Here is a 9,544-nt window from a genome sequence, read left to right on the forward strand (position 1 = left end):
AGGAAAGCTGAAGAGGCCAGGAAAGCTGAAGAGGCTAAGAGGGTTGAAGAGGCTAAGAGGGTTGAAGAGGTTAGACAGGCTGAGATTAAAAGGGCTGAAGAGATTAGGAAGGCAGAAGAGGCTAAGAAAGTTGAAGAAGTTAGAAAGGCAGAAGAAGTTAGACAGGCTGAGGTTAAAAGGGCTGAAGAGGCTAGAAAGGCAGAAGAGGTTAGACAGGCTGACATTAAAAGGGCTGAAGAGGCTAGAAAGGCAGAAGAGGTTAGACAGGCTGAGATTAAAAGGGCTGAAGAGATTAGGAAGGCAGAAGAGGCTAGGAAAGCTGAAGAGGCAAAGAAAAAAGTCGCGCATGAAAGTAAAGGCGTGGATGAAAAGGATGCTAGCAAGACCAAGGATTTATTTTCGAATAAGGCTATAAGTATTGAACAAGAAAAAAAAGGTAATTTAATATTGGATGACAATAAAAAGACTGAGGGTTCCGCGAGGAACGGAGTTGTTGATTCATCTAATAACAACAGGGAAGAGTCAAAGGAGTTTCAAAAGCATGAGTTCAATAACAATAATACTTCTGCTGAAAATGGGAATTCTCAAAATAATTCGAATCCAGAAGCATATAATAAAGAAAATTTCGAAGAGGAAGTTGAAGAAGCGAAAATGATAAAGCAGGTTGACGATAAGGATATGAGGTCTGAGATTCCAAACAGTAATTATGCACCCAAGAATTATGAATCCAGACATGATAAATTAGATAAGGATGAATATATAAAGAGAGATGCTAAAAAAACGCGGGAGGAGATAATAAGTTTATCCCAAAAAAACCCATGTACTGTTGATATATCTTCAGAGTTTTGCGATTATATGAGGGAAAGCATATCTTTTGGAAATTGCTCTGATGGAGAGAGAAAAGGACTGTGTTGTTCAATTTCAAATTATTGTTTAAAGTATTTTAGTTATAGTTCAAATGAATATTATAATTGCACGAACGAAGAATTTGGTCACAAGGATTACAAATGTTTTCAGAAGAGTAAAATTTCAAGTATGTTGCGTTGACATTGATAAGGAGGAAAAAGAAAAAAAAAAATAAATAAATAAACATATATATACATAATTTGCTGCCTAGCATACACATGTGCACATGTAGAATTGCATCAATTTCTTTGATTAACTTCACTATATGTATTTTTACCAAGTTATTTTTTTTTATAGACGCGGCTTATTTTGCTGGAGCAGGAATAGTACTGATACTCCTGCTTGTCATCGGTTCAAAAGCTACTCTGGGAAAATGGTAAGTACAAAATTAAGACAGAAAAAAAAAAAAAAAAAACTTATAGTATTGCTAGCCCCTCTTTAAGAAGACTTTGTAGTAAGAATGAAGGCCCTCTTAATGTATAAATAATTGCATTTATTTGTTTCATTTTGCTACCTAGGTTTAAAGAAGTTACCTTTGATGAATTTGATCAAAATTATGAAAAAGTCTACACATTAGCAATGATAAGTAATAGTTATTCAAAAGGCAAAAATGTTTTATGATATAAAAAATATGCATAAAGAAATGATGCGTGCACGAAATGACAGCGTTTTATTTTTCTATTTTTTGCTTAATTTTGTTTAATTTTTCTTACCTTTTTTTTCAGACAAAGAACAAACACAGGAAGCGGGACCGTTAGATTTTTGCGGACACATGTCTGATAAATGATATTTGTTTTGTCCACCCTCTTTTTGTGAAACCTTAAACTGCTCAGACTTGGTATGAAATATTTATTCCTGTAAATTTCTCCACATTTTTGCAGTGATTTATACAAGTTAACTATTTGATGGTAAAATGTTATTCCGAATTAACGTCAAAACTGAAATATATTATTTATATTTTAAATGATATATGTGTGTTACATAAAATATGTCCAATGCATCGTTATGTTTTGTCTGATTTTTAACGATGAGAAGTGTGTTTACATGAATTTTTTTTTTTTTTTTTTTCAGTATATTTTTATGTGTTCGTAATTTTACAAATGTGAATAGAGAACATTCTACACTAAACTTCAATATAATGAATTGTGTCTTTTTTGGAAAACTAGCTTCACGCAATAATTAGTAAAAATTTTAATTGTTGTTAATAAAATTCTCTACTAAATTGGAAGTTGTCCTGTTTTTATGGAAATAAATGTAAATATAACGGATGTGGTAAATCGGCTTTAGTTTATTCATGTCTATGCTTGAAAAAGTAAAAAAACAGTAGGGAAAAAATAGTGTGAAAATATTCATCTCGAACAAAGGGTATGTATTTATTCCGTTGTTGATGAACAAATAATTTGTGTAATTCATTCTTTACTGGTCCAATGTTCCGTAGTTTCAATTTATATCATAACATCGCACACTTGCGTTTTATTTAAGCACAGCGCATTATTAGTGTTTCTATTTCACCCCTTGCGGAAGGTCACAAAATTGCATTTAGCCAAATATACCTTTGCATGGTCCAGGGTATGAGAAATAAGAGGCAATTCGTTATTTCATTTATTGTTAAGGAAAAAAACAAAAAAGCGTCAAACAAAATAAACAATACAAATTTAATATATAATGGCGCATGAAAAATGAATACGATAAATTTAAAAGTTCCTTTCGAAGTCTTATTTTCAAATATAGTGTTATAGTTCCTGATTCGTTTTATTTAATGAATAACCCATATATATGTCTTACAGTATATTAATGTTTTTTTTTTTTTTTTTTTTTTATTTTTTTCGCGTGGCAGTTGATTTGTATGTATGTGAATGCGCCAAATATGTACTACTTTTGTTGCGTCAGTATATATGTACGGCACTACACGTATGTAATACTTGTATGTATTATGTATATGGTATGCATATATATGCATAGTTTTAACACTATGCTCCAACGTGTGCAAATGTGCTTTGGAGGCTGGCACACTCTTGTTTCCATGACCGATTTAACGAATGGTCGACTTTATTGCTTTTTTCCTACATATTATTCGTAAAAATAAAATGTAAGGAACATTAAAAGGAACACCTTTCCAATTCAATTTTCACCATGTACATGTTAAGCTGGTAGCGTTTATTTATTTGTAACGGAATTCATAATTTTTTATTAAGGAACGTTTGCCGTAGTGCAAATTTGTACTTATTTAAGATTTTCCCCTTCTAAATAACGTTGTTCACGTACCAGTGTAAAATAAATAAAAGTCTTATGCATTTATATACATACGTACATTGCAGCATACGTGTACCTGTAAATGCTTGACGTGATTTATGCCAAATAATTACATGTCGTTTTTTCCCATTAGTAACACTTAAGTTAACGCATTTTGCTATTTTTAAATGTGAAAATAGTAAATGTGAGAATTTAAGTGGCAGAAATGTACTTGTGTGTATAACAAAAACAACAAAAAAAAATAATAAAATGATAGAGTGATCAAATGAAAAGGACTTTTTAGAAGAAACATTTTTATATCTGGTCGAGGGTTGTATTTGCTGTCGTAACGTTCAGAATTGGCTTTTCTGTCTTATATGAAATTTAAAAATGTTATTCTAAAATTACAGGAAGTTTATATTGTACGGTGCAGGCACTGCTCCGTAGGAAGGCGTATAAAAGTTGAGCACAGATAAATGTGCATACGAAGGTGTACAGCACGTATCTGCATGGCAGCCTACATAATCTGCACATACACGCGGACACGCATGGGAGCGTTCATTTTACACTCAACGCAGTGAATCGTGTACATACTTACCTATACATACATGCATTGACATGGGCGTGCCGCCAAAGCAGAAAAAATGATTTAAAAAAAAAGTAAGGACCGTGCAAATTCGTGTGACAGGCGTGGGCCAGTTAAGGTATACGAAAAAAATTAAAGATGGGATAGGCTAAGGCCTCCTCTATGGAGGGTCTAAATTCATAATCAAAATTTAGCAAATACTGTATGTAATTTAGGGTTACGTCTGAAATTTGTTGGTTAATTTTTGGGTAACTTAATCCTCTTTTCATTTTGTTAACTAACAATTCTTTGGAACATTTCTCAAGATAATTAAATTGAAAGGGTCTTTCACAGAAAAGCATTTCATAGAGAATACATCCTAGTGACCATATGTCAATTTTGTCTGTGATGGGAAGGTTCTTTTTATTTCTTAAGCACTCGGGTGGTTGATAATATAGAGTCCCCCCCCCGTTATAGTACTGATAGGTATCGGGTAGAATCAGTTTAGCAAGTCCAAAATCAGATATTTTTATTATTCCATCTTTTATTAACAGATTAGCTGGTTTTAAATCACAATGGTGAACCTTTCCTGTGGGTAACGTTTTCATATATAAGAGACCAAGTAATATTTGTTTAACCCAACATAGGGCTAAAAGTTCATTAATTGGGCCATGATATTTGATATACTTATCTAAATCTATATCGCATAATTCCATACCAACTAGTAAGTTGGTTGCAGATCCAAAGACAAAGAAAAATTCTAATTTTACTATAAAAATGTGTCTATGGCAGTGAATATGGATATTTATTTCATTTTCCGCCCTCTGAATGATTTTATTTTTAATTTCGTTGGTCATGCTGGGTTTAATTTTGTGAATTTTGGCTGCATACATTTCTAAATTTATGGAGTCGAAAACTTCCCACACTTCTGCGAAGCCTCCTCTTCCGATTAAATTCATCATACGTATATTCATTTTTAATGGATTGTAAAAGGAGAATTCAGAGTTCTCCTGAAAATTGAAATGGTCTAGTCGTTTTTCAAGTATGGCCCTTTTTTTATCTAAATTTAGTTTCATACTAAATAGTTCCGTATTTAGAAATTGAATGTTTTTCTTTAAGTATTGCTTCAGATTGATGTCAATATCGCTCTTTGTCAATAGGGATAAAAGAGACAGAAAGAATTTCAACGTATGTTCCGTTGCACGGCAATTGGAAAAATGTGTACCATCTCTAAATGTGTCTCTGCTTGGTGGCAAAATAGATTTATTATGAGTTTTTTTTTTTAGCATCGTTAACCAGGATAATTCGGATTCTTCTTTATTCTCATTTAAAATTATATTATAGTTTTTGACAGATTTGGAAAAGAAACTGTACGGGTATTGCTCAAATACTTTGTAAAATATTTCGTTATTTATTTTTTCTTGTTTTTCATTGGCAAATGTAAAGTTTTTTTTTTCACATGTAGACCTAATGATGTCTCTTTCGCATTCAGTTTCATGCTCACTTGGCATTTCATCTTCCAGGTTTTTATTTTTTTCTTTAAAATTTGTTTGTTTTTTATTTTCACAGCTGCTCGATTTTTTAAACACTGCTTCCTTTGTGTTTTTGTATGTGCAGTTCTTTACAGAATCTTTTCTTTTATGACGACAATTTTCTTCCTTACATACTTCATTTCTTTTTCCATTGTTAATTGTTGTGCTTGAATTTTGTGTATTTTTGCTTTCAACAATTTGGGAGCAGTTAATTTTTTTATCGTATTGGTCTTTCTTCTCTTCATTTTTATCATCACAGTTTGTTTCTTTAATTTTGTATTTGTAATGGTCCCCCTGATTGTTGCTATTATCAGGTGCTTCTTTTTCTCCGTTTTGGGCTTCTTCCTTGAGCATGCTACGGTTGTCATTTTTGCTAATCTCACTTTGAATATTTTCCTTTAGACTTGCACATTGATTTTCTGATGATTTATTTGCATTACCCGATGAGTCACTGTCCCTATTTTGGTTTTTAGCGCTGGAACTGGTGTGTTCGTCTTTTTTGCTTTTGTTTTCTGTCTGGTTTTCTTCTTCTCCTTCTGCGTCCAATTTACATTTTTCACAAGATGTTCTGATGCTTTTATTGACTTGGTTGTGACTGGATGTAGTTGCGTCGTGTTTTAACGCTTCTTCATCGTTATCTTTTTTTTTGTAGTTAAAATTTCTTATGTCATGATATGCATGTTTGTCCAGATTTCTTTTATTGAGAATGGTATAAAAATTGATGGGTTCCTTGGAGAAATTTTCCAGTAGTTTTCCATATTCAGTAGTGTCTAAAGTGTTATCATCACTCTGATCCACTTTATAAAAATAACCATACTTTGATTGCTCATGATTTAAGAGTAGTCTATTTACTGATCTTTCTAATTGTTTTTCTTTTAGTATGGACTCTAATATTAGATATTTTAGGGAGTTAATTTTTGCCTCTATTTCATCACATTGTTTTTTGTTTTTTTCTAAATAATTTAGATCGTTTTGGAACAAATTATAAAATTCTTCATTTTTTAGATTCTCTTCTTTTTTTTTAAATAATTGCACCAAATTTTTAAAATCTATAGCAGATAAATTGTTATTTTGAAAATAGGTATTAATCATGCTTAGATAGAAGTTTTTTACATCTTGATTTTTCATGTTTTCTACAGATTTGGTGAATATATGAACCGCGTTTTTTATTAAATCATGCAAATTGACTTTGTTTGTTAATTCTTGGTACAGTCTTTTTATTATTAAACTGTTTTGTACCTTTGACATTAATTCGATAATAATTAAGTGGTTCCTTTGTTTTCTTATTTTTTCTATTCTAAAATTAGGAATAATCATTTTTTTAAATCGTTTTATGAATTCAATTTTGTCCCTAGACGATTTAAATGTTTTTTTGTTAATGATTTCTTTGAAAACGTTATTTGGCTTTTTCAACTCTTCTAAATTTTTTTTTAATTTTTTCATAATGTCTAAATTCTTATAACAACTCTTTAAATCAAACACTATGTAGCACTTGACGTTGTTTATGTATACTTCATATTCGTTCACCAAATTGTAAAAGAATTGTGGACTCTTATTGTTGCTCTTGTCATCGTTGCGGCTACTTTCGTATTCGTATTCTTCTTCCCTCTCCTTCTCCTCGTCTTCTTCATTTTCCTGTTCCTCTTCTTCCTCCCCTTCATATTCTGCGGTTACTTCTGTATCTTCCACATAATCCGCACTGTCCGCTTTTTCTTTTAACCCCATCGAGCAGACAGTTTCGCTACTCTCCTTATTCACTCCGTTGTTAGTATTATGCGTTTTATATTTTTTGTTGTATTGCGTGGTACTGTTGCTTTCCAAGATACAGGACATGTTGGAATTTTTTCGCTTTTTCCGTTCCCTTTTACCCCCTTCTTTCATTTCATCATCAGAAGAGGCAGCAGGAGCCACGGAATTATTATCATTTTTGCAGCTATCGTTACTAGGTAGCTGCATTTTCTGGTTTATTTCTCCGTTTTGCTTCTTGTCTGAGTCGTCGTCTATATGGGTAATTTCAGGTTGACATTTTGTTTCCTGACAGCTGTGTTTTTCATGATGGATATGTTGTTCGTTTTTCAAATTCACATCTTCTTTTGAAACCAAATTGGTAGTTAACATTTTGGAGTTTGAGTGTGTGTTTCTTTTCTCAAAATATGATTCAATGTGATGTTCGTTTTGTTTTCCATCTGGTTGACCACATAGCTTGCCAGTTTGCTTATCGTTGTGCTTATCATTTTGCTTTTCCCCTTTTTGGTCATTCTTCTTGTCACTCTTTCTGGTACTACTCTTGTCTGCTTTTCTGGAGACTTTGATGATATTTTTAAAATGGCCATTTCTGAATTTAAGGAAGCAAGGGTTATATAGGGTGTTACTTTTTATGTCTGATTTTCTGATAAAATATTTATTGACCTTTTCGTCAAAATTATACACCTTAAATTCAAAGGCTATGCCTGGTATTATCAATAATTTGTTAAGGGTATCAATAAAAATGAGCGGATTTGTTTTTAAGTAGTCTACATAGTTTTCATTTTTATATTTTTCTCTAAATTTAATTTTTTGTTTCAGTAGGTACACAAAGGTGTTTTGCTTAACATTGGAGGTATTGTAATCATTATTATCGTCATAGGAATACAACAATATGAGTTTCTGAAATGTATCTACATTTTTGTATATAATTCCATTTACGTAATGCAGTAGGTCATTTATTTCGGTTAAATCTGATTTCAGTTCATACTTGAAGATTTGATCAATTTTAGGCATTTCATTTTCCTTAATTAAAATATTTTTCACATTTTTTATTCTTTGTTTTAAAAAATTTCTCGATATATTATCTTCATGGTCGTCTTTCATTTTATTTGTTCCCCTCTTTGTGTGTTTTCTTTTTTCCAAGTGGTAAATGGGAAATAGTAGCTGATGAAACCTTTTCCCTCACGAAAAAAATGTTCAGATTAATTTTAAAAACACAACTTGTGCTGTCAAAAGTTTAGCTGAAACTTTCCCTTTTGCGCAATTTTACACCTTTATGGGATATGAAAAATGGCTGTTCATAATTGTTTAAGTTGTAACTGAGAAAAAATTGTTACTCAAAGTTGTCAAGGGGAAAAGAGCGCGCATATCCACGTATACGCATATGTTAATATATGTGTATTTTTTTTTTTTTTTTTTTGTACATATAAGAATTCTAAGGCAGCCATGCGCGTGTGTTTGGCTTATAAATTACATTTCCATGAGAAAGGCTATACAATATTATACAAAATAAAAAGAACAAGAAAAACATTTGTTCAATTATTTGAAAAAAACAAAAAAAAAGGCTGAGCCCCTAACCAGCTTAAATGTGTACGGGCACAAGTTAAAACATTGGAATTAATTTGTACACCTAGCATTATACACGGGTGTACATACGGCACAAATGAGCAATAGCAAATATTTCTCATTAGCAAAATTTTCGCATTATATTTCCCTCTGTGCTACATTTTAAAATCCCGTCGTATGATCGATCAATATTGGAACAATTGAGCTTTATTATGCATTTGTGTACCAACATATATGTGCACATATAAATGTGTGGGTTAAAAATAGAATGTTGTATATTAAAAACATAACTTTTATCAGTTTTTTTTTTTTTTTCGAGGATATACTTTTGAAATTGCTTAAGCGTTATTTTTTTCTTTTTCTCAGGTTAAAGTATGTAGATTTTTTCGTAAGTCCAAAGCCCGAATACGCCACTTGAGGTTTATATGATTTTTCTTTTCCTCACATTGTTGAAAAATTGGAAGCTTTTTTATAAAGTACAAAATGTTGAAGTACGGTCCGGTTGACATTTTATATATTTGCGATACACCTGTACAACATGTGAAATTTTTCGCGCATTATTTTCACTGTGTCTGGATAAATAACATAAATGCGGTTCATGCTGCTTTAATTTATAAATATGTTTTGAAGCGTACGCTCAAATTTGAATATACCAGTCGGTTTAACTGGAAAATGCTTCAACCTGAAAAAATAACACAAAATTGTTAAGCCCCTCTGGGGTTTTTAAAATGCGTGTTGGCTTGAGAAGTTTTTGCACTTAACAAAATTACACTTTCTTTTTATTTTTAAAAGGTTTGGACATGAAGAAAACTATATTTTACGGAGTATATAAAAAAATATTTCGAATTTTTTAAATTGCCCAAATGTACCGTTTGTTGTGCGCATAGAGGAAGAAACAAAACAAAAAAAAAAAAAAAAAAAAAAAAAAGGCAACAGAAAAAGGAACATACTGGTTACTATTAAAAAGGGTACTTTGGTCACGAGCAACATTTCACAA

At 31.6% G+C, this 9,544-nt stretch overlaps 2 protein-coding genes across 2 annotated transcripts in view; one reads left to right on the forward strand and one right to left on the reverse strand.

Moving 5' to 3' along the window:
• Positions 1-1,047, forward strand: part of AK88_05066 (uncharacterized protein) — a gene marked incomplete at both ends in the record, with an annotated part of 10,218 nt that extends 9,171 nt beyond the window's left edge. Inside the window, one exon of the mRNA XM_012482668.1 lies at positions 16-1,047. Within this exon, the coding sequence (XP_012338091.1) occupies positions 16-1,047 (1,032 nt within the window). The remainder of the gene's footprint in view (positions 1-15) is intronic.
• Positions 1,048-3,837: 2,790 nt separating this feature from the next.
• On the reverse strand, positions 3,838-8,085 carry AK88_05067 (TLK protein kinase; the record flags this gene model as incomplete). Its single annotated transcript, XM_012482669.1, has 1 exon — positions 3,838-8,085. One exon carries the CDS (start codon positions 8,083-8,085, stop codon positions 3,838-3,840), a length of 4,248 nt encoding a protein of 1,415 aa, XP_012338092.1.
• Between the last annotated feature and the right edge of the window lie 1,459 nt (positions 8,086-9,544).

This window comes from Plasmodium fragile, assembly GCF_000956335.1.
Source record: "Plasmodium fragile strain nilgiri unplaced genomic scaffold supercont1.91, whole genome shotgun sequence".
NCBI classification, from domain to species: domain Eukaryota; phylum Apicomplexa; class Aconoidasida; order Haemosporida; family Plasmodiidae; genus Plasmodium; species Plasmodium fragile.